The sequence below is a fragment of the Aegilops tauschii genome, chromosome 4 (genome assembly GCF_002575655.3).
Source record: "Aegilops tauschii subsp. strangulata cultivar AL8/78 chromosome 4, Aet v6.0, whole genome shotgun sequence".
Lineage (NCBI taxonomy): Eukaryota > Viridiplantae > Streptophyta > Magnoliopsida > Poales > Poaceae > Aegilops > Aegilops tauschii.
The window spans coordinates 380,509,641-380,534,122 of NC_053038.3; the positions used below are offsets into that span (position 1 = coordinate 380,509,641).

The following is a 24,482-nucleotide window of genomic DNA, read 5'->3' on the forward strand; positions in this document are numbered from 1 at the left end:
GGAGTAAAATGTTGTATACGACACTATGACTAGAGAATGCATCATGAAAGAATTAATTTTATTTTTAATCAAAAAATAATAATTTTATTTCTGAATATCATCAGCAATGAACCGTATTCGAACAAGATCTATGAGGCAAAGAACATGAGTTCTTCTTTCTTCCATAACGGGACAATGGATGAACTTTCACCTGGTTGGTGTGGCCACACTTTTTCTTGCGGCAGTTTGTAGCTCTAAGAGGCAGCCGAGCATAGCACCTGCAAGAGAATAGTGACAAAACGCTAATTAGGACAATCACATCCCTATGATACACAAAGACCACGATGGAACCTCCTTCTAGAAGAATAAAAAAGGTTGATAATCGCTCCTACAGAGTTGCATTGCATCACATCTACACTTATCTCTTAGGGTACACATCATCAACTTACTTGTCAAGAGCTAAATCATGTACACAAACATAACAATTAGGAAATGGTGTGACGGGATAGATAATGCCTACTTTTATCACATGTAATGATCGATGCGAGTCACATGTAATCATGTACACACACAGGCAATTATGTGAAGAACAGCTAAATAAGTCGGGGCTTACACACCGGGAAGGCCTTGGCAAAGGTCGTCTTTTTTTTCATGAGAGGTTCCATTAAGGTTAGTGGTGGCCAATCGACAAGTTTTTGGGAAGATACTTGGTTAGTTGACACTTCATTAGCTCTTCAATATCTGATCCCCATCGTGGCCGACTTGGCACTGAACAGCGATGACTGGCCCATCATGAGCTCCGGCAACCCCATCGGGCCGCCGGTAGAGTCGTATGGTAACCCGAGGCCCAGCCCGGCCGACATCATCGGAGCTGGCTCGGGCTCCAACCGCGGCGGCCATTGCTGCAGCGACCCCTCCGGGAACTGCATTTGCATGGGCTCCTAGTGGTGGTGCTGCTGCTGTTGATGCTGACCTGACGACGTCGACGCCGACGACGACGACGACGAGATGTCCAGGCCCAGCCCACGCAGGAACGAGGAGCTCGACGAGGTGGCGCCCATCTGCACCGCCTTCTGAAGCAGCGCCATGGCGGACATGTGCGCGGACGGGGACGGCGACGGCGGCGGGAGCTGCTGCTGCCTGTCAGCCGCGGGGGCCGAGAACTGGGCGGACGCGGCGTCGGTCGCGAGGCACAGCAACGGGGGCTTGGCGGCCAGTGCGCACTCCGGGTACTGCGGCGCCTGGGCCACGGAAGACGGCGCGAACATGCTGCCGAGGAGGCTCTGCGACGTGGCCCAGACGCTGCTGGTGCTGGCACTGACATTGGCGCCGTTGACCGAGGGCGGGGACGGCATCAGCGGCTCCGGCGGCGTGTACTGGACGACGGGCTCAGGCGCAGCAGCGCCGATCTCCCGCTCTGCATGAAGCACAGGAGTCTCAGCAAATCAGCAGCAAGATTCAGATCACAGATAATAAAAGATTAACGTTAAGCGCTAAAAGCTGGTGCAATAGAGAGAGATAGGCCAGAAAGCAACGGGAGGGGGCTGACCATCATTACCTTGCTCCTCGTGCTGCTGCGGCGCGGGCGCCGGCGGTAGCTGTGGCCCGGCAGGGTGTTTCCTGCAGTTAGCTGCACCTTAACATCTAGTACTGCGGGTTAATTAGAGAAGATGGCAGGGTGTTTCCTGCAAAAGTGCGGACGAAGACCGGTCAAGCCACCTGGCTGCCACTTGTCAAGCTGTGATAGGTTGGGGACTAAATCATCACATCTAGTGCAAGTTGGGGTATGGTGGAGTTACATTTTGCAAGTTTGGGACTAAATCATCACATTCCATGCAAGTTAGGGTACTTGGGGTGCTTTTACCTCTACTTTTTCGCGGGGGCTCGCAGGCCGGGGGCGTACTTGTAGAAGCACCAGCCTCCGCCGAGGCGTAGCACGAGGTGGATCGTGGACTCCTTGTGGACACCGTGGTCGGCCAAGGTGTGGCCGTCCGGCAGCTGCTTCCCCGCGTAGACGAGACGCTGCTGGTCCGGCGAGATTCCTGCGAAGATCCACGGTGCGACACGGGGTAATTAATAAACGGTGTGGCTGCTCTCTTTTTTTTTTGCGGTGTGGCTGCTCTCGACCTCCAGGGTGGTGGTTGGGCATGGACGACGCACGGTATTACCTTCCTTGTCTTGGATCTTGGACTTGACATCGTCGACGGTGTGGCTGCTCTCGACCTCCAGGGTGGTGGTTGGGCATGGACGACGCACGGTATTACTTTCCTTATCTTGGATCTTGGACTTGACATCGTCGACGGTGTAGCTGCTCTCGACCTTCAGGGTGGTGGTCTTCCCCGTCGGCGTCTTGATGAAGATCTGCATCCGTGACTACTCTCCCCGCCGTACGTGCTTTCTTTCCTCCTTGGTTCTTGCTTCCGTTGCGGTCTTATGCTATTTTGCCGGCGGCCACGTTCCGGTCCGTAGCTCGTGCCTCAAGTTTACATTTTCCCAACGAAAGGAAGCGCGCCCGTCAAGTTACAGAGGCGCAAAAATGGTACTCCCTCTGTTCACTTTTATAAGGCTTTATAGATATTTCCAACAGTGTGTAAAACAGCACAATTTTACTTGTCTGAAACGACTTATAAAAGTGAACGGAAAGTGAACGGAGGGAGTAACTACTGCCACGTCTCTCGGCGGGGCAAACGCCACCAGCATTTGTCGTGGGGCTTGACTAAGGAAGGAACCTACGGCCCTTACCAACCGGTCTGTGTAGAAGAATCAGGCCCAGCCAACAAGAGATCATACTACCCGTTTGACACGAACGGAGAGACGACAGTTGTGCAGAAATTTTGCACGATACAGAAGCATTTGATTCCTACGTACAGAGGGTCCCTGACCATTTACCACTCAGATGTGGATCTGGTCCCTTACCGTTGGATCTGGCAAAACTAGGATTCAGCAGCACCTAACGTTTGAGTTTGGGCTACCATGTCCATGTGTTTACCTACTCTTCTTCTGTAACCAGACCTGCCCGACAAGTGACAAGTAGGGTACAAAGGCAACCTCTATATAAGATCCAACTCTGCCGGTCAGCGTCTGCCAGCCGGTTGCTAGAACCGCCACCATCTGCTCATCAGCTTCTAGCAAGCTAGGCACGACGACGTACGGAAGCGATGCCGCCTTGTGAGGAAGAGGAAGTGCCTCGTTCCGGCCCGGCACTCATCGTGGGCGCCACCGGCTACATTGGTCGTTTCGTGGCGGAGGCCTGCCTCGACAGCGGGCGCAGGACCTTCATCCTCGTCCGCCCCGGCAACGCCTGCCCCGCCCGCGCGGCCTCCGTCGACGCGCTCCTACGCAAAGGCGCCTTGGTCGTCGAGGTATCATCATGCAGACACCCATATACTGTATGTAGTACATATGTTCACGTAGCTAGGTATGCGCCCTCTGAAATGCCAGGGCCGCGTCGACGGGAAAGACGGCGGGAGGTCCGTGGAGACGGCGCTCCGCGCGCACGGCGTCGAGGTGGTGATCTCGGTGATGGGCGGCGCCAACATCCTCGACCAGCTCGGCCTCATCAAAGCCATCCAAGCCGCCGGCACCGTCAAGGTACGCACGCGCGCACGCGCCAACACCTGCAAGTTTGTGTGTCCACTGCACTGTGACGTGCACGTAGCCACCTACACACCCGCATGCATGCATAATGGACCTGTATGCGCGGTGCGCACAACAGAGGTTTCTGCCGTCGGAGTTCGGGCACGACGTGGACAGGGCGCGCCCGGTGGGGGGCGGGGTGGGGTTCTACGAGGAGAAGCGGCGCGTCCGGCGGGCGGCGGAGGCGGCCGGCGTGCCCTACACCTACATCTGCTGCAACTCCATCGCCGGCTGGCCATACTTCGACAACATGCACCCGTCCGAGGTGCGCCCGCCGCTCGACCGCTTCCAGATCTACGGCGATGGCACCGTCAGAGGTATACCCACGCCTTGCCTTTCTCTTTGTTCCTTTACCGTGACTCAGCGATTCTGTCTGCACTGCACAGCGTTCTTCGTGGCTGGAACTGACATTGGCAAGTTCACGGTCAAGGCCGCGTATGACGCCCGGAGTATCAACAAGGTCGTCCACTTCCGCCCCGCCTGCAATCTCCTCAGCACCAACGAGATGGCCTGCCTCTGGGAGAGCAAGATCGGCCGGACACTGCCGCGCGTCACGCTTAGCAAGGAGGACTTGCTCGCCATGGCTGCAGGTACCTACTCATGCAGCTTGAGATTCAACGTAATTTTGGCTTCAAAATCTGATTCATCTTATGCATTGCAGAGGACGTCATCCCGGAGAGCATCGTCGCTTCGCTGACGCACGACATCTTTATAAACGGCTGCCAGACCAACTTCGGCATCGACGGGTCGAGAGACGTTGAAGTATCGAGCCTTTACCCTGACATTCCCTTCAGAACAATTGACGAATGCTTCGACGACTACGCTCATGGCCTCCACCTGGAGGAAGAAGCTGAAGAGAGCAGCAAGAAAAGCAACGCGACGTTGGTGGAGAGATTGGCAGTTTATCCTACGTGTGCTTAGATCAGATCGACAAGAGTGCAACCCGGCAACGTTTGTCTCGCTTTGTTTTTCTAGTTTGAGGCCTGTTTGGATTATCGTTTTCCTTATAAATGTACCCGTAAAAAATATACGTCTCCCCCCCCCCCCCCCCCCCCCCCCCCCCCCGCCGTTTTGTTTCCAGCCGAAAATTGATCTTGGCCGTTAAGGGATGTACAATGGTTGATAACAGTGTCTTATCTTACACTTGCCATGATAATCTAAAGATGGTAATAAAGCATGACGTACAATGGGTATGGGTTATTTAGGGCTTTGCTACACGTACCTTAGGTAGCTTACGTACTGGCTGACTTGGGCTAATCTGGCTGGAAGGAAAATTAGGCCCAGGACTGTGAAACTCTGTGTGTGTGTGTGTGTGCTGGGGCATTATTGGGTTGTCTATTACTCTTATCTTACTAATATCCCTAAATATGTAATGAGAGATTTGTTGCTAGATCATCTCTTAATTAAAAAAGGACGATCTTTTTCTTTTCATTTTCTATCTTCTTCAGCACAATTCATCCCATGTGACGCTCCTAAGATAATTATGTTGGAATGCACCCATTCAGCCGACAGCCCCATGTGAGTTGATTTTCTCTCATGTAGCTCCATTTGTAACTAACAGGCCTAGTCGACCTGTTATGTCGTTGGCCCAGAGACCACTGCAACCCAGAAGTTAAGTGAGTTATTTGAAGTATTCTTTTCTTCAACTGTCTGCCAATAATTCTCTTGGCTCAAAATTTGATCAAACTTCGAAATTGCAGCTAGCCAAATAGAGAAGTTAAGTGAACAATATGAAACAACACCAGAAAGTTAAGCAACACTATGGGCAGCAGTAGTAACAAATGTTGGTTCTATAAATCACCCTCGAAGGCCATTAGTATGAATAAGAATACATATGGAAACGATACAAACGAATGAACGGATGGAAATTAAAATATAAGCCAGAAAATAGACTCTGGGAGGTGGCTTTGGAGGTTGGTTGCCAGTCGTCCTGCTACTCGGTCATTTCGAGTTAGTGTTGCCCGCGTCCACCCACCCTTTTGCGCGTGCGGCATTTGGCTCTGTTCAAGCTCCCAGACACGCGCTTTTTTTAGTAGGTATGGTTCAGACACCCATCCTTTCGGTCCGGGAGTGGCCTAACCACCCTTACTAGCTAGACATGCATTGGTTGTCTGTGTCAGGTCCACACCATCACTTAAGCAATGCTATGTGCAGCACGCCTAACGATAGTTCACCTAAATTTCCAGTTTATGTTTGTTGTTTCGCTTCTTTGTTGTAGTTGGTATTTTCATCGTTGGGTGCAGTTGATCTCTTCAAATAATTAACTTAACTTCTATTTTATGTTTCAAACAGTTCACTTAACTTTCGAACCACCGATGATTTTTCTAGGCCACTGTTCTCCGCCCGCGGCCTCTTCACTTTGCTATGGTTATAATGTGCAGCTAGCCATCCACCAAAGAAAAAGCCTGCATGCCGCTACACGGATAGAACAAGTAGGACATATTAGGTCGTTCACACGTGTGATCCATCGTGTTACTCGTGCGAAAACTAATCGAAGTAAAAAAAAAACTAAGCAACATGTTCTATCAATGATCTGCAAAGGGTACCTGGTTCCTTCAATAATATAAATGAACACAAACATGACGGTACCAAGAAGCATATGTATAACCATACTAAAAACATACTCATACCATAACCAATGCTATTCGTCCATGTCATATTGCTTTGCATATTCGTACATGATGTCATCCGGTCAGGTTCTGTGATGGCATGAGTACGAGTATTGAAAGTCAGCCTATACCAACCAGCTAGCCCTGATAGGGTACAACAGACGGGTGGACTGCCTTGGCTTTACCGTGAAGGCCCCATCGACTTCCTTCACCGGAACAACTGCTAGCAATACTCATACCACCCCCACGGGCAGGGCTGTCAGCCGGAGCATCCGAGCACGCCGCACTCAAAAATTGTGGGGCAAACTTACATCACGCTCATGTTCGCACAGGTCGAAGACGGAGCATGCGATGGTTAGATTTTTTTTTTTTTTTTTGGAAAAGGGGACTCTCCGGCCTCTGCATCAGGTCGATGCATACAGCCACTTAGATAAATAAAAATAGGTTCAACAATGTCGAATAGTTGTAAAAGAAAGCAACGTCGAGCTCACATAGACCTCGACACGAAAACAAAAAAGTCATAAAGTCACAACCGGCTGGCAGAAATAAAGGTAGGAAAACTAATTGCCTATCCTATTACATGACCGCCATCCAAACCGATAGAAGATATCCCGTGCTACCATCTCCCACCGGACAGATCCAGTAACCAAACGCTCCCTGGCCTCCGTCGGAGTGAGTAGGGACCACATACGGATCAACACCGTAGCACGGAATACAACTTGCAAAAAATGAATAGTAGTTATTCTGTTAAAAGCCAAATCATTTCTGCAGTTCCAAATTGCCCATAACAACGCACAAACTCCTACACGAATGTGTCTAGCTGTAACGGACTCTACCCCATCCAGCCACGTTCCAAATAACGACCCGACCGAACTCGGAGGAGTAATGTTAAAAGCAATTTGCACGGAGCGCCACAAAATTCTTGCCAACGGGCATGCGATGGTTAGAATACAATGTGTATGCTAAGCATCCAACAATTGTTCGAGTCGGCCTATCATTGTTCGGCGGAACAACCATTTGTTGGGTATCCACGTACGACACGACAACGTTAAGCTCAAAAGCTGGCTAAATGTCTCAGCTTGAAATACATGAATGACCCGTTGGGACCGTGGCGCACAAGCCTATCGCAACCAAGAAGGCAAGCAACCTATGAACTATGATGACAATAGAAACAAGCACTCTTGGATCCATGGGAGCTCTTTTTTGTGCTGGTCGCGCCTAGCCACGACGCCCGTGTGAGAAAGGTCGAACAAAATGACTCAAAATTATCCTTACATGGGGGTTTCAAGGTGAAGGAGCACACGATTTTCAGCTATCAAATGACCGCAAAGGCGGGCGACCCTTCTTTGATGGTAAATTTACCATCAAGTGTTAGAAATATGCCCTAGAGGCAATAATATTTGTATTATGGTATTTCCATATTCATAATTATAGAGTTTATATTTTATACTATAACTACTATGATCCTGGAATATGTGATTTAGTGGAAAACTCATATGCATGTGTGGAATGATAAACGGCTAAATAAAAGGTTCTTAGTCAAGTGGCAACGTGGCGGGGCGAGGTTGGTGGAATCCGGCGGCTCGGGTGGCGGCGCGGCCGCTGGCTGCATGCCAAGTGGCGAGGTGGGGGTTGGCCGCTCGAAAATTGAGGGGGTGGCAGCAACTATAGGTAGGAGAAGGGTTAGGCTAGGGTTCCGAAAATGGAAGTGAGGCAGGGCTTAAATAGGCAGGGGTCTAGGTTTGGGGGATTTGAGGCTGATTTGGACCCTCCGGTCGCAATCGGACGGTTACGGGCAGAGGGGGTGTTTGTTGGGCTAAGTGGGTTGTGTAGAGGGATCATGGCTGAGATGAAAGGGAAGACGAGCGCCCGACACAAGATTTTAATACCGAAAATGTCTGACGATTAAACCGGCAACGGTGCTACACAAGTTTAATGGTTGGGTATTAAACGACCTCTTAATGCAACAAAATTTTACAGGCGGTCTACTTACAAAATAACAAGACCACACGTCAACTTTCAACCCATTCCGAGAACGTTTTTATTCCCACTTAGAACATAATTATTAGATGAAATCGTGGGCTCGTGCAAGTGTGGTTGGCCTCGGAACGGTCAATAAAAGGCAACAGGAGAAACGGCAACTACGAACGGATGCAAGTTTTGGAAAATGATGGCAAAGGAGTGCCGATGCAATGTGAATGATGCGATGATGAATGCAACAAACAAATAATTAACACGACTATCATGAAAAACATGATAGGCATCTCGAGCGTCGGTCTCGGGCTGTTACACTGTAGTAGTGGTTACCAGCCTCTTCATAGTGTTCTTGTGTAATCATGTAGCATAATTTTTTGTTGCATAACACGTCCCTCTACAGTCAAAGGGTTTAAGTGGTGTTATTGAAGTCTTATCGTCCATCCATAAAAATGTCGGCGCTTTTCGCTTATTTATCAAAAAAATCCGCAAGTGGCAGCAAAGGCTTGAACACTTGAGAACTACCTCGGTTGGATGTGGTCCGTCAGCAGAGGAAATGGTCATGACAATGTAGTTGAAAGAAGCTTTATGTCAATAGGAAGTATTCGCGTGTGCAATGATTGCACAAGGGGTTGTAATACTGGTTATTTTCAAGCCCAAGTAGTGCAAAGAAAAAGAATGAACCGAATCACTACTCTCCATAGAAGAGATATTCTATTTGTGTTGGTCTGGATGATGTAAGGGGAAAAATTCTCAATTTCTACAAGCCTTTGTATCACTCACAAGGTTTTAATGAGATGCACAAACTTTTAGATGTTGTCACTCCTCGCGTCTCAGAGCCTATGAATGAACTTCTCGGAAAAGTTCCTGCGGTCGAGGAGGTGAAGAAAGCATTGTCTGACATGGCACCGTCAAAGACTCCGGGAGTTGATGGTTATCCTGCTAGTTTCTACCAGCATCACTGGGATATTCTAGGGGCTGATCTTGAGGCTGCCCTGTTGGAATTCTTGATTGGAGGGGAGTTACCGTTGGGACTTACTGATATTGTCGTCACATTAATCCCAAAGGCCTGTAATCCTCAAATGATTTCACAGTATCGTACTATTGCCTTATGCCCTATCATGTACAAGATTTCAGCTATGGCCATTGCCAACCGGTTCAGAGGCTTGTTGGATGAGATAGTAGGAGAAGAATAATCTACTTTCGTACTAGGACGCTTGATTACTGGTAACGTCCTAGTAGCGTATGAATGTGTCCATGCTTTGAAGAAGAATAAGAAATGTAAGCTCACCTTTCTTACGGTTAAACTAGACATGTTAAAGGCTTATGACAGAGTCGAGTGACCTTATTTGAAAGTAATGTTGGTCAAACTAGGCTTTCCGGATTGATTTGTGCCATTGATAATGAAGTGTGTGCCTTCAGTAAGATTCACGGTCAAAGAGAATGGGTACTTGCTACATTATTTCACCCTTAGAGCATCTCCAGCCGTGCCCCCAACAAGGCCTCCCAGGCGGCGCCGAAAAATCGGCCCAGTCGCGTCCCCAAAGGCCCAATTTTCGCCGACTTGGGCCGAAATTGGCGCCTGCGGACCCAGGCCGAACCCGGCGCGCTGGGGGGCGCTTGGGGGCGCCGGCCGAATCGTTTTTGGCGCGAAAATCGGCGGGCCCTCCTTGGCAGCGACTCGGCTCTTCTCGTCGCTTCGTCGTCCTCATCGCCTCGGTTCCCGCGGCGGAATTAATGCCAAAGCTGCCGCGCGCTGCCGTGCCGGTCAGCCTCCTCCATTGATGCTTCACGGGCGGCGCAGTGAAGACCGGACGACGCGCGTCCCTCGCCCGCCACGCGTACACACGGCGGCTCCGCCTATATAAGCCGCCCCCTCCCGCACCGGTGACGCACAGACTCTCCACCACCGACGCCCCCGTTCCTCCCTCTCTTCTCGCCGTTTCCAGTTCACCCAATGGCCGAGCGCTTTCCAGCCGATGGCACGGCGGCGAACGGTTTCGGCCGCCGCCACCTTCACGAGGACGAAGCTCGGCTTCTCTATGAGGCCGAGTACCCGGTCCCGCCGGACATGCGGGTGCTCCCGGCGTGGAGGATCAGCGCCGGCGGGGTCCCGGTGCCACCGCCATCCACCGGGGCGGCGCGTCGTGCGGAGATCGCCCGTATCCGGTCCTCTCTGCCGCAGGCGGCGAGGGAAGGGCCGAGGTACATCCCCGACAGCCCGCTGTGGAAGCAGTACTTCTGTCGCCGCCACACCGAGCAGCTCGAGGCCACCAACGACGTCGTGCCCTCCGGATGGCTCAACTCCGACGGCCGCCGCCGATGGTGGGGCGTGCTCGGCCGCACGCTGGAGGCCGTCCTCGAGTACATCGAGGGCGGCAACACGCCCAGGCTGGAGTACCCCCCCTCCTTCTCCCGCCGGCGGGGGAGCTCGTGGACGCCGAGACGCATGGACCCGGCGTCCTCCTCCTCGTCCGGCCGCTCGTCCGGCTCTCCCTCCCTCCTCCCCATCAAGCCGGAGCCCCAGGACACGCCGATCAGCCAGCGCACCCGCAGCTCCGGCGTCCGCATCGCCGAGTCCTCCCCCACCTCTGCCCGGCTCGTCGGGCCGAAGGTGGAGCCCGGCCTCCCCGCGGAGTACGAGGCCATAGTCCGGCGCGGCTTCTCCGACGAGGCCGCCCTAAAGTGGGCGTGGGACGACTACCTCCGCGACGAGATGGTCCGGCAGCGCCGAGCCCTGCAGGAGATAGCCGCCCGCCAGCGTGGGCACGAGGACGAGAACGACGTGGTGATCCTCGACAGCGACGAGGACGAGGACGCCCCCGGACCGTCTAACCCGCCGCGCGTCCCTGGGGAGGGGAGCAGCAGGGACGGCGCCCGCGGAGGAGGCGACGACAACGACGACGACGGCGGCGGCGACTACACGCAGTTCTACAGGCTCCTCGGCATGTAGAGCTTCAAGGGCGGCGGGCGGCGAGGAACGGCGAGGGCGACGGCGGATCTAGTAGTGTTTTTTTTGTAAAATACTTTTATATATGTATGAACTCGCCGAAGTTTGGTTGAATTTGCGCCTTGTTTGTGCCGGATTTTGTTTTTCAAAAAAACATGGGCGCGGCGACTGGGGAGCATCACGCCCCCAGCTCGCGGTTAGCGCCGGTACGCCCCCCAGGCGGCGATTTTTAGCGCCTCCTGAGGGCCAACGGCTGGAGATGCTCTTAGAGGGGCGGAGGACGGGGTCCCCGTATCTTTTTCTCGTATGTGCTCAAGGTTTCACTTCTCTTGTGAATAATAATGGCGGAGCATATATTGATAGAGGTATTCGGGTTAGGGTTCACTCACCATGGGTCAATCATTTACTCTTCGATGATGATAGTTTGATATTTAGAAATGCTAAAGTGGAGAGTGTTCATTGGTTAAATGAAATTCTTCGGGTTTATGTACCATGTTCTGGACAAGTTGTTAACCGGGAGAAAAGTTATGTTTATTTCAGTCCCAACGCTTCGCAACCCTCCGCACAAACTTGAAGCAGCTTCTGAGGATTATTGCGGAAGCATTATCGGCACGGTATATGAGGCTGCCAACGGCGGTTGGCTGGAGAACAAGTGGCACATTTGATCATATTGATAATAGGATCAGGACTAAGATTCAAGGTTGGTCAGAGAGGAACTTAGCTTGTGCAGGAAGAGAAGTGCTTTTGAAATCAGCAATTCAAGCGATCTCAACATACAGTACGACTTGCTTCCTATTCACAAAGAAAGTGTGCAAAAATATTACCACTTGCATGGCAAAATATTTTGGTGGGGTAGCTCTTTGGATAACAGATCTCTTCATTGGTTGTCCTGGGAGAAACTCGCATCGCCGAAAGCGAGGCATGGGATTTAAAGATTTCCAACAATTCAATATATCTATGCTGGGTAAACAAGGGTGGTGATTGCTGACTCATCCCAACTCCCTTTGTGCTCGAATTCTTAAAGGGGAATATTTCCCTCGGTGTGATCATGCAGGCAACTGCCCTCGGAGTTCTTCAGTTACCTGGAGATCGTTCATAGCGGGATTGGTGGCATTGAATGTTGGAGTGATCAAGCGAGTCGGTGACGGCTCGAACATCTTAATTTGGACGGATAGATGGATTCCAAACACTGCAACTCTAAAACCAATGGGCCGGTTGGGCAATGATCCATTAAAAAAGTTCTATGACATTATTGATGATTACACCCAAAAAAAACAATGGTTGGAAAACTGATATTATTCGCCAAAGTTTCTTTGCGCCTGATGCGGATGCCATGCTCAATATCCCGTTGAGTTCATCAGGAGGTGAGGATGCATGGGCGCCAGAAAAAACAGAAATTTCTTTGCGCATGATGCGGATGCCTTAATCAATATCCCGTTGAGTTCATCAGCAGGCGAGGATTTCTTGGCATGGGCGACAGCAAAATCAAAAATCTATGCTATCAAATCTGCATATCGTTCAGTTGTGAGTGTAGAGTACTTCACGGAATCCTTCCAGATTCTGTCAGTTTGAAATATCGCGATATTAAAGAGATTGGCCGCTGTGCCTGTGAAGTGTACCAGGCTATGGATGAAAATTCGATGCATGTTGCTTCATTGCACGCATGCTAATGGTTTCTGGACAGCAGCTCATGATCGGCTCCGGTGAAAAGTTCCGAGGCTGCATCCAGATACGCGGACAAAATATGGAGGCAGACAGGATGTGCAAAGCACACACCATCAGAACTAGCACGTTCCGAGTAACACAAGCGCTCTTAAAAACACTTCAACACTTTTACAGGCACATGTCTACGTCAGAAATGGTGAATTTTCACCTGGAACAACATCTCTCAATATCATACATCTACGACCCAGTTCATATCCTAGTCAGTTTGGTATACAAATGTTGTCTAGGCTTGGCCACCGTTTTACACGCTTTGTCCTACGAAAGCCATTAGCATTCCACGCTTGTAGGACTCCAGTCCAGTATGAGCATTCATTTCATCGCTTCTCGCTTTTCAACAAAAACTTGACGCTAAAACTGAGAATAAACAGCCATATGTACCTCAACCAATCGCATCTGCATAGGGGCCCCTCATCTTGGCATTAGTTGGGTGCACCGTCAGGCTGTTGGGGGTTGTCTGCAACCACTTGACGCCTCTGACGCTCTCTCAAGTACAGGACAGTTACAAGGCAAGCAAATAGAGTCAATATTGTTGCGTTCCCTTCATCCATCAGAACATCTTCCACCCATTCCTCAACTACAGGATACATCTCCGGCAGCGAGTCGATAAAATTAACCTGAAATTAAGAAATATTTAGCTACCAACTGCAAGGAGTACAACAATCTAGCATGGTTGCAATACTCAATCTGACCATGATGATGATACAAATACGGCGGCATAGTAAGAACAAAAGGCAGACATCAACCATCAGGTGGCTAGGGATGAACAGACATGTTGGCATATGTAGTGTCAATCTTGAAAGAGCATAACTCCAGGTAACTGGGAGAACTAGAAGTGGTAAAGAAATCAAAAGCTTAGAAGCACAGACTGAAGCCTGAGGCAGTTTGTGAACTGCTGCAAGCATGGTATTTCAAAACTAAAAATAACTTATGTTTGGAAGATGCTACGGTTCATTGGATATGAGCAACCAGTGGGAACCAGCTAAACCAAAAAGATGAGCAGCAGGGAGAGAGCAGGAAATGGACCAGGAAAACAAGTTGCCAAATAATAGCTGCTTAAACGGCAGCAACAGAAATTACCATACAAGGAAACGAACTTGAAAATACCTACAGGTGAACTATACAGACACTTCCTATTTCTTGTATGCAACTGAGCCATGGATGATACAAAGAGAAAATAATGTCTTACCATAAAACTGCCAGCATAGTTTTTCCTTATCCATAGACTAGTTAGTGCGAGCATGACAGGAAGCTTAGCTGCTGAATCCACCTCCACAGCCTGATCATAATATCTTTTTGCCAAGTGCAGATCAAGGGGAAGTCCATGGCCGTGCTCATGCATGTACCCAAGGTTAAACATGGCCTGGGCATTAGACTGTGATTGAGCATGCATATATGCCTCTGCTGCGCGCTCATAGTCCCTCCCTACACCCTGTAACACAGGACAGATTCAATATGTGATTTCAGCAATGATACTATGAAAAGTCTCGAGAGAGTGCACAGTCCCCTAGTACCTCTGAAATGCTAAAGCAAATTTAGAAGCAGAAACCAGACTCCACAACTATGTTGCAGGCGCATCCCGTTTCCAAATACATTTCATGTGTGAATTTATTTTAGAAGCCATACATTTTACTTAGTTATCCAAAAATAGTGGTTTTGGAGAAGTTGTCTCATCAAACATGACAGTTGGTTCCTCTCAAAAGACATTATGTACAAGTGCATAACTTCATAGAGACAGATGGCTTACATTGGGTGCAAACATATGGCTTGTATTGGTGCCACATAAACTCCATACTCTTTTCAAAATTCAGAACACAAACCTAAGGCACTTTATATTATTGTTTACCATGTTTTTAACAATCTGTAGTAGTCATACTAAGAGAAAAAACAAAAAATGAGGACCACATCTCCAACATAAAATATTAGAATTCCTGCAACATATGGTGCTTGATGTGAATATGTTAAGTAATTTTAGCAGAAGCCTGCAATCATCTAGATAGGATCAAGAGGGTACTTGAGAAACGTGTTATACCAACTAACAGTAAAGACCATTTCACATACCCGGCCATAGTAGTAGGCATCGCCAATCAACAGAGCAGCATGCTCATTACCCTGCTCAGATGCTTGCCACCACAAAGCATGTGCACGGAGATGTCTTTCCATATCTGAACAGAAGCCAGATTCTCCCATGCAAATATGTTCATCGCCATATCTATCAAGAATCCAGGCGGCATTGCTTTGCGCGACCTCATACCCAAGATCTGCCATTCTAGAATATAAGAGCAATGCCTTCCCTATGTCGCCTTTTAAATAAGATTCTAGAGCCCACCTAGACATCGAGCTCCAGGGGCCCCTCTCAGCAACAGACTTGTACAGAACTGTTGCCTGAAACAAGAAAGACAAATGATTCAGCCCTTTGATAATAATATTTCGAACAATTCACGTTTCCCTATTTGTATCATAACAGATTAATATCATTAAAACAAACCGACAAAGTATGTTATAGCATTAATGCTTCTGTAAATCAGACTTCTATCTTTCTCTACAGAAACAACAGCTTGATCTGCCTGAGCAGAGGGTTTTCTATTCAATCTTGTAACTGGAAATATATACTTTAGCATGACAGGCCACTTCTTTAATTAATAGACTATAGTCAATTCAAGCAGACATAAAGATGACAAAGAGCACATGCACTCTAAGGGTACGTTTGGTTTACCACCAACACCGGCCTTACCAAAAAATCGGCTCGCCAACGGGATTTGGCTGCCGTTTGGACTAGCACCAAAAAATTGGCTCGCCGGCCCGCCTGGAATGCCTGCGTGTTATTCTCGCCAATTCGTGGGCGCAGAGAGGGCGCGGAAAACGCTCGCCAAATAATTGGCAGCATGCCCTCGCCCTCTCTTTATGTGGGCCTTGCTCCGTTTTTGGTTTTATACCATGGTCTCGTCCAGTGTTTGTTAGTAAAAGACATCAGTACGGCGAATTAATCGCATGGGTAGCTATGTGATGACCGAGCAGTTGTTCGAAATCATGGATGGATTTTTTCGTTGACGTGTTGTTCGGATGGATCAATCCCGTGTAAGTGGCTGCCCAAAATAGTTTTGTTACTATACTGGTTTTTTCTTTTCTGCGGGTAGGGACTAATGGTCACAAAACCACTACTAATTATCTTGGTTCGGTCATGATTCTCTATACTCTTGAATGATTATTTTTGGCATATTATAGTTAATTAATTTTTATAGTACAGTAAAACTTAATTTTTTAATGTGTCTCTTTCTTTGTTCGCTCGAGGTACAGCCAAATTAAAATCAAATCAAACACTAATCAATCCAGCTACTCCTACAAAGCATTTCGCAACTCAGCTAGTGGCAAACCAAATGAAGTCTCAGCAATTTTACCATAATTTTGGCAAGTACATTGGCTACAATCCAAACAATGTTAACTTACCAAAATTTTGGTCATGCCCTCACACAGGTCATGCCAATTTTTTGGCTGGGCTAGCTGAGGCACAAACCAAACACACCCTAAATCTAAAGATGGTGCACATGCAAGAAAATAAAATAAAATAGGCCTGCTATAGCACCGTAAAAAAAATGCACGCTTGGCGTATTCTAGCAGACAACTCTATCATGGAGCATTCAGCAATACTTCCATACAATTGCTCTTACAAGCTACGGCATGAGTTCCAAATCAGATTCTTTGCTTGGATAAAAGAAGCAAGTGAAAACAAGTTATGTTTGTCATTACATGCAAGGATGAAGATTGAATAATTGAATAGTGATATTGTCATGTGGTTTATATGTTTTGGCATCATTTTATATCTATAATGTAAGCATATTGGCTTTTTGCAATTCGAATGCTTCACTTTAAGATTGATTCTTTAATTTGAAGACTTCTTGAAATATAGCAGAGCCCGCTGTGCCCAGTGTGTTGTAGCAACATCATCTGCTATACGAAAACACTTGGTTACTCAGTACACTTATTTATACGACACACTATTCAAATATTGTGCGAGACATTAACTGGTAGGAAATAATTCCTATGGACCCGTTGAACTTGGTTGTAGCCTCAGGAACTGAATAAATTTAGAAAGTTTGGCAAGATATATCCATATCGGATGTGATAAATTCATAACGGAACTGAGATAGACTTCCACCACCGGGTTTCTAAGAAAATAAGAAAAGCATCGAGGCACAACACACAGTCTACTCATTGGGCATCTTAGGTGCTATGGTGGCCTAATTACGCATGGCTCATGAGAGCATCCCTTACTCATACACTGATGATGATTTGATAAAGGAATGCTCATTGAAGCATCATACATAATTGTGACAATGGAAGATTTAATTCAGCAATTGATACAACAAAATAATTATCATTACCATATGGAGGTTCCTCTTAAGACCAATTCCTTTTTGGAACAACTTCGCCACTTGATAAATAGCTTTTGGTTGCCCAGCATTTACTGCACGAAGAAAATAATTGCATGCTGTCATCACATCCCTCTTTACACCTATACCCTTTAGATATAAAACACCAAGGTTATAATAACCCCCATGCTCTTTATGGTCAGCTGCAATTTCAAAATATTCCTTTGCCTACAAAAAGGTAAGTAAAAGAATGTAAGTTCCTCGAGCTTATAGTACATTGATTATTGCAATACAGAAAACCAGCAAGATAGTGAAATGTCCAATTTTGTAACTTGCGTTTGTTAATAGCCAAATGGATTATATAAGTAAATTGAAATTTTCATAGGTCTTAGCATTTATTAACAACTAATAGTACAGAACTGCGGAACATTGTCAGTTTGTCACTTGAATTCTTCTCCATCGGCAACTCGAAATATCTAATCTTCATAGTTAATAACATCCTAGCGAACATGGGTATACTTGTTACTATCACTATGTTCAAAAAAATTGCAGTCATCATATCCATCCATTTGAAAAATTGATGTGCATGTGATACTAAACCATTGTCCTAACTTACTCAAAGATGCTCCTTGTTAGGCTCTGTTAACACATCAGCAATACTAGGATAGGGATTGTTTTAATGGTTACTGTTGTTATGGGTGCAACCAAGACTTGGGGTACAAGGAAAGGAAACATAGCCTAATAGGACTCCTAGACCTAATACTAATACTCCTTAACACCCCCCTCAAATGCAAAGCGTATGCAATAGCATTGCATTTGAAGAAGTGTAACACTAGAAAAAATATATGATGATCAATGCAAGGAACACCATCAAGAGTCAGAGGGCAGCAAGAGAGATGCGTATCCGATGAAAACATCATTTATTTTTTACTACTCGCATCACGAGAATCTAGCTTCAGCCAACAGCCAGACCATACGTCACGAGAACCTAGCTTCAACCAACAGCAAGACCACAACACAGCTGCGGAGCTGAAGCAGATCAGGACATAGCCTAATAGGACTCCTAGACTAATACTAATACTCCTTAACAACTTTCTATGGCAGCTGTAAGTCGTTCATTGACAAAAAAGTTGTATGCCTTGATCAAATGTGATCGCTTTGTTCTTCCACAGCAACAGGATCACTGGTGAACTTGTACATCCAGACTACTGTAAAGTCAGACTTGAGTTCCTGTCAACTAAGATGTGTAGCAGTATAATTTACCAAAACAGCCTATAGAAAATCTAGCTGGCAGGCAGTATCTCTACCCAATAACAAAGATAGCAGCAAGCATGGTGAAAATGTAGCCACAGAATATTTAGTGCAGGCAAGTCTAGCAGCGGACAGAGTCCACGGCAACAAGCTTATACTGTAGAGGAGTTATGACCTACTCAACTGCATTCCAAATTCTAATACATAATACTTACTTTTGTCAAGTTCTTCTCCACCCCATAGCCTTTCACATAGAGATAACCCAGTCCATTGTAAGCTGAGTACTGTTCCTGCTGTGCTGCAAGTCTCAACCACCTGTATGCTAGGGTGTAGTTTCTTTCCACTCCAGCACCTCTAGCAAAGATCTCCCCCATAAGCTCCATAGCACGTGGCTCGTCTTTCTCCACAGCCTTAGAGAACCAATGATATGATTTGCCATAATCACGTCTGAGTCCTCGTAGTCCATAGTAGTACAGAAGCCCTAATTTGTACATTGCGGCAGCATTGCCTCGTTGTGCCTGGTACTCTGTGATTTGAAAATCTTCATCATCCTCACCACGGGACTTCCTCAAGGCCTCCTTGTTTTCTTCAGTTCCACTGTGCAGCCGAACTGGTTCAATCACTGGTGGCTCCTTCGAGATTAAGGAGCTTGTCAGCGCAGCCTCTGCAAGTTCGGCATATAGTGTGACAGCCTCTTCATACATCTGTAAAAGCAAATCGTTCAAGTCAACAAATATCCAATATTAGCAATAACATAGAGCCAAACTCAAACATGTTCCAGCCGGTCCAAATCATTTGCATAGACCATATATATCGATTGAAAGTGCAGTGGCAAAACCAGAGTAATAAAGATAATTAAAAGATATAGTAATGCCACATCATACCTAGACCAGATATCAAAGCACCAGATTTCAGACTAGACTATAGAACTGAAACAATGACAGTGAGGCATTCATGTGTTTCAATAAAGTTCTGAAATGACGCAAAGATTGCACAATAAAGACAAGCAAGCCAAAGCAATGACATAAATCGGCAAGAAGCTACATGAGCTGAAATTAATGACATATATATGTTTGAACAAACAGAAAACACTATACCCTTTTCCTTTTATTTCATGCAACCAAAACACAACGGTTGATATCCCCACTGTTGAGATACATATGCCATACGAAAGACGGCAGCTTTTTATAGTAGGAACATTGGCACGATATATACCTCTAACCGACAAACTCGAACACCAACAACAAAACAAACCTTGACGTTCTTACTTAGATCATATAAAAGTAAAGTATTGGCAGATATATGAGTCTAGTATGTACAAGGGCATTGGTATGTGAGCCTTAATTGCATGCCAGAGGACTTTCGGAGCATTTTAAAAACTACAGAGTCAAAAGAGAAAAAATACAACTGAACTTCATCAGCCTGATTTGTGTTGTTTTGATCAGACTGCTAGTTATTCACAGGAATACATACATTGGTCCTAAATAAATATGGCCCCATTACTACAGCTCCGAAGATGATAAAGACAGAAGGCCAGTTAAACATAACATCAAACGCCCGTAAACAAATTTGCTGCAACATTGGAGGTAAAAGTCAAAATCATGTTATAAGTTACATGTACTAACTAACAATACCATAGGCTACCATTTATATAAATTTAACAAAACAAAGCCAAAGACTAAAAACGTTCTAAAACACTGAGTAAAAGAACCCATGGAGACAAAAATTCACATATGTCTGATGTTAATCATGTGAGGCTTATCCCTTCAACGCAAGCTAGATAGCTAACCCCCATAAAAAATCCCCCAATCGCAGAATCCCCATTAAAATTAGTTATAATTGCACGAGCAAGCAAACAATCGAACCGAATCACCTCACCTCCTGGCGAAAATAGGCGTAGGCGAGCGCCATCTTAGACTGGAGGTCTCCTGCGTCGGCGGCGAATTTGTGCAGCAGGAACGCGCGCGAGCGGGACACCGGGCGCGTCATTCCAGCTCCGGAGAGGAACGCCAGCGCCGACTGTGCGCCGGGGTGTCCCCCAGAGGCTGCAGCGTCGATCTGCGCGGACGCAGTGGAGAAAGCGGCTTCGTCCCCCGAGGATGCCGCTGAGATCATGGCGCGGACGCCCGCGACGAAGAGCGCATCGGACGGTGGGTCCGGCTGATCGCCCGACGGGGAGGGGGTGGTGGGGTCAAGGAGGGGGATCCAGGAGGACGGGGAGAGGAGGGGGTCGGTGGCGGGGGAGTCGTCCGCGAAGTCATCCCAGTCCTCGCTGTCGCCGTCGGCGGATGGCAGCGAGGGGTGCGCGCCAGAGGGGTCCTTGAGGAAGTCTTCGCCGGAGAGGACCAGCACGAAGGGGCGTACGGCCGCGGCGCGGGGGAGGAGAGCGGAGACGGTGAGGACGGCGAGTAGGAGGAGACGGCGGTGGAGTGCGCCGGCCATCGGAGGAGAACCAGACGAGATCCCGGTGCTACAGTGAGTTTGGAATTTGGGGGGTGCTAACCAATAAGTCTGACAGGTGGGGGTCAAGTTTGAGGTGCCAACGACGGCGCGTCACGTTTTGGCGGTGACGTGGATATCGAGGCCACGGTGTCGACGTGTACCGCGCAACGTGATTGGCTGGGGCTTCGATTATCGCAAGATTTCCTATTTGAGTTTTGATTTCGAAATATATTTTAAAATATATATAAACCTCGTGAGAGAGCGAACCTATGCCATTTCATAAATCAGAGTGAAGTGGTTCGATTTATAATGAAACTTGGCACGTCCGATTGTTGATTAAAGGACTCCCGTATAACATCTTTGATAACCGAAAAATAAGACCTAGAATGCAACCAAACAAATCAACAACGACAGTGCCCGACGCTACGGATTTGCTAGCAACACTCATGCCACCAAAGCGAAGACCGCTAATCAATAAAATCAACATTCAGCACCAGACATGTTTAGCACCCCACGAATAGGGCGTGAAGCTAGCTCGTAGCAATATGGGGGGGGGGGGTGCCATCATCGTTTGTCATACCTCGTTGACTCAAAACATTCATTTAGAGCATCGCACACACCATCTCACCAAACCCTAGGGAAGGGTCTCGACACGCCATAAACCGCCATGTCCCTCTTAGATCCAAGCAACTGTGTGAAGAGGATCTTAAAAATATGAAGGAATATGGATTTAATGCATGTTATAACTTGCAAACATGCCTAATTTAATATAATTTTTTTGTCTTTCGTGTCCTTTCTTCTATACCCATAGTGGGTTGTGACCGCACCACATTGTTACTTTTTACTTGTGCTAGGAAGGTTACCTCCCAAAAGATTTTTCATTTTATAAAATGGTGGCTTGATCATCCAGAGATTTTGAAAAAATTGTATATGATGTTTGGAATTCTCCCACCTCTAGTGCTTCTGCAATTGAGATATGGCAACGTGAAATTATACTTTTAATGAAGAAAGTAAAAGGTTGGGGTATTAATCTTGAAGCTGAATTAAGAAAAAAAGAGAAACCCCATGTATGAGTTTCTAGGCGTGTTTTCTGAAGATCGCCGATTAGATGATTCTGACAGAACTATAGTGAATGGCATCAAGAAAGAGCTAGAGATTATGTGGCATAAAAGAGGAAGTTGCCTTGTGGCAAAGATCTAGGGATCGTAGGATTGAAGATGGTGATAAAAATAATGCTCATTTCCATACTTTAGCTAATCATAGGCATAGAAAAATCACTTGTCAAAATTAAATAGTGATAATGGTACTATTTATTATATTAAAGAGATGCAAGAGGTGGCTACTTAATTTTATAAAAACATCTTTAGTCCTAAAGACAACCTCAATGTCATTTGGGTCATTCCTTATGGAAGGATGAGGAGTTGGTCACTCAGGATGACAATGACCTTCTCTAGTGCAACTTCTCTACGGAAGAAAATAAGAAAGCCATTTTTGGTTCATACATGCTCATGGAGCTCCTTGCCTTGATGGTCTTTCCGTTCTCTTTTATCAAACATTCTGGGACCTAATCAAATCTGACTTTATTGCTTTGGTCAGGGACTTTGAGGAAGGAAGTTTGGATGTGCACAAATTAAAACTTGTGTTTGACTGTGCTTATCCTTAAAGAAGTAGGAGTAGATGCTAAATACGAAGAAGTTCAGGCCTGTTAGTTTAATTAAATGTGTTTTTTTACTAAAGCTATGACTAATAGGTTTTTCCCAAACAGTAATAGACTTGTTTCTCCAAATCAGACTGCTTTTATTAAAGGTATATTCATTTTGGAGAGTGTGGTCATGACTCATGAGGTTTAAAATGATGGGTTTGAGAGGCTTATTCTTAAGCTGGAGTATGACAAGGCTTATGACAGAGTTAGTTGGGATTTTCTGTTTGAAATGCTAAACTCTGAAGGTTTTGGTGCAAAGTGAATTTCCTACTTTTTGGGGGGGTAAGAGGCTCACAAATGATCCCTACTTTGTTGGGGGGTAAGAGGTTCAAACAGGGGGGCCCTGTCCCCTTTGCCTCTTAATTTAGTGTATGGTGTTTTCTCTAAAATGCTTATTAAGGCTGCTAATCGTGGCTTGATTTCTGGACTTTTGACTAACATCATCCTTGGTGGTGTGGACAACTTACAGTATGTTGATGACACCCCCCTCTTCTTGGAGATCTTGTTGAGAAAGCCAGGAATTTTAAATCGATTATTTCTTGGTTTGAAAACCTCTCTTCTAGACATGAAAATTAACTTCCAAAAGATTGATTTGCTCATTGCTAACAACTACGTGGAAGAGGATGTTGCAGAATCTTTTGCTTTTTTGTTGCCAGCTTGGCTCCTTCCCTACTAAGTAGTTAGGGCATCTCCAACGGCAACCCGCAAATTTGCTCCCGCATCCGTCCGTGGACAGGGGGTACCAATCCGCGGACATGGATACAGAAGGACGCCATCCAACCGTGACCGCATACATGCTGTTTTTTCTTCCTAGTATGCACGATCAAGTAGGCGCATGCAAAAGGGTGCAATCGTTCAAATAGCTGCATCCAGCACTAGTTCAAATTTAAAAAGTTCAAATAGTACATCCCAACATTGTTGTCCCCTTTCACTGCCCACTAATGCTCGGTCAGATCTTCCTTCAGCTACTCATGAGTTGGTCGATGCCGAATTTGTTTTTTTACAGAAAGACTGTAAGGGAACCCCCTACAGTATAATTGGTGCAACAAACCCAAATTGCAAGTACCATGCCTTGAACCTGGGTGGGTGGGAAGGCATCAGCCCCTTCCCACCACTAGGCTATGCCTTAGTTTGCGATGCCGAATTTGTTGATGCATTTGAATAAACTCCTCAAATGTGGCCAGATTCTGGTCCGGAAGTTGGATAGGATCACCCATGTTCTCACATTCCAGAGTTGTGGCAGCATCATCACCCTCATCCTCGACGATCATGTTGTGCATGATCAGACAAAATGGTCCCCCGCACACTCCGCGTCTTCAAGGACCGCCCGCATCATCATCGTCTCATCGGAGTACTCTTCCTCATCCCACGAGCCATCGGACCACTCAACATATTGCTCGTATATGTACTCCAAATCAGAACCCATTGCTAAAAAGAAGAAGGGACAACTGTTTTCAGCTCCGGTGATTCATCGAACAATTGCCAACAGTGGTACGAGTCAGTGCTATACAATGGTTTTTAACCCCTTTCCGCGACGGCATTTGGAACCATCGCCAAGTGAGTGTGGGCGATAGGGGGGTCCTTCCCACACGACCCAGAAATCGTCGGGGATAGGCCCTCCTGGGACACAGGCTGGGGCCGTGTGCGATCGGGCGAGGCATCGAAATCCAATCATTTTCGTAGGTATGTACATCCCACACGGTGAATCCCGGAAAAACATTTCCGTAGGTATGTACATCCCACACGGTGAATCCCAGAAAAACATTTTCGTAGGTATGTATATCACACACAGTCAGTCCAAGGAATACGTTTCCGTTCTTATGTACATGCCACACAGTCAATCCAGG

General features: G+C 47.0%; 4 protein-coding genes across 4 annotated transcripts in view; 1 reads left to right on the forward strand and 3 right to left on the reverse strand.

Moving 5' to 3' along the window:
- Positions 1-2,705, reverse strand: part of LOC109747021 (ubiquitin-ribosomal protein eL40 fusion protein) — a 242,586-nt gene extending 239,881 nt beyond the window's left edge. The window contains exons 1-2 of the mRNA XM_073496778.1: positions 2,244-2,705; positions 1,895-2,021 (exon numbers count right to left, since the gene is read on the reverse strand). Coding sequence (XP_073352879.1) covers positions 1,895-2,021; positions 2,244-2,346 — 230 coding nt within the window. The 5' untranslated portion in view covers positions 2,347-2,705. The remainder of the gene's footprint in view (positions 1-1,894; positions 2,022-2,243) is intronic.
- Positions 287-1,814, reverse strand: LOC141021430 (uncharacterized). Its single transcript, XM_073497287.1, has 3 exons — positions 1,808-1,814; positions 1,538-1,609; positions 287-1,396 (listed from the first exon to the last, which is right to left on the reverse strand). Exons 1-3 carry the CDS (start codon positions 1,812-1,814, stop codon positions 921-923), a joined length of 555 nt encoding a protein of 184 aa, XP_073353388.1. The 3' UTR covers positions 287-920.
- Positions 2,706-3,055: 350 nt separating the features above from the next.
- On the forward strand, positions 3,056-4,756 carry LOC109751108 (leucoanthocyanidin reductase-like). The gene is made up of 5 exons (XM_020310014.4): positions 3,056-3,341; positions 3,421-3,570; positions 3,695-3,932; positions 4,002-4,205; positions 4,277-4,756. Exons 1-5 carry the CDS (start codon positions 3,138-3,140, stop codon positions 4,534-4,536), a joined length of 1,056 nt encoding a protein of 351 aa, XP_020165603.1. The 5' UTR covers positions 3,056-3,137; the 3' UTR covers positions 4,537-4,756.
- An 8,184-nt stretch (positions 4,757-12,940) lies between these two features.
- Positions 12,941-21,024, reverse strand: LOC109751106 (ERAD-associated E3 ubiquitin-protein ligase component HRD3). Its single transcript, XM_020310012.4, has 6 exons — positions 20,370-21,024; positions 18,707-19,195; positions 17,253-17,468; positions 14,932-15,255; positions 14,060-14,302; positions 12,941-13,487 (listed from the first exon to the last, which is right to left on the reverse strand). Exons 1-6 carry the CDS (start codon positions 20,931-20,933, stop codon positions 13,293-13,295), a joined length of 2,031 nt encoding a protein of 676 aa, XP_020165601.1. The 5' UTR covers positions 20,934-21,024; the 3' UTR covers positions 12,941-13,292.
- Between the last annotated feature and the right edge of the window lie 3,458 nt (positions 21,025-24,482).

Excerpts from the sequence above, each read along its gene's own strand:
- LOC141021430 (XM_073497287.1), bottom strand. Across the intron at positions 1,397-1,537 it reads GCAGCAGCACGAGGAGCAAG|AGCGGGAGATCGGCGCTGCT; the intron begins GTAATGATGGTC and ends TGCTTCATGCAG.
- LOC109751108 (XM_020310014.4), top strand. The coding sequence starts at position 3,138 with ATGCCGCCTTGTGAGGAAGAGGAAGTGCCTCGTTCCGGCCCGGCACTC. Across the intron at positions 3,571-3,694 it reads AAGCCGCCGGCACCGTCAAG|AGGTTTCTGCCGTCGGAGTT; the intron begins GTACGCACGCGC and ends TGCGCACAACAG. Across the intron at positions 4,206-4,276 it reads CTTGCTCGCCATGGCTGCAG|AGGACGTCATCCCGGAGAGC; the intron begins GTACCTACTCAT and ends TATGCATTGCAG.
- LOC109751106 (XM_020310012.4), bottom strand. The coding sequence starts at position 20,933 with ATGGCCGGCGCACTCCACCGCCGTCTCCTCCTACTCGCCGTCCTCACC. Across the intron at positions 19,196-20,369 it reads ACGCCTATTTTCGCCAGGAG|ATGTATGAAGAGGCTGTCAC; the intron begins GTGAGGTGATTC and ends TTGCTTTTACAG. Across the intron at positions 17,469-18,706 it reads TGGAGAAGAACTTGACAAAA|GCAAAGGAATATTTTGAAAT; the intron begins GTAAGTATTATG and ends ACCTTTTTGTAG.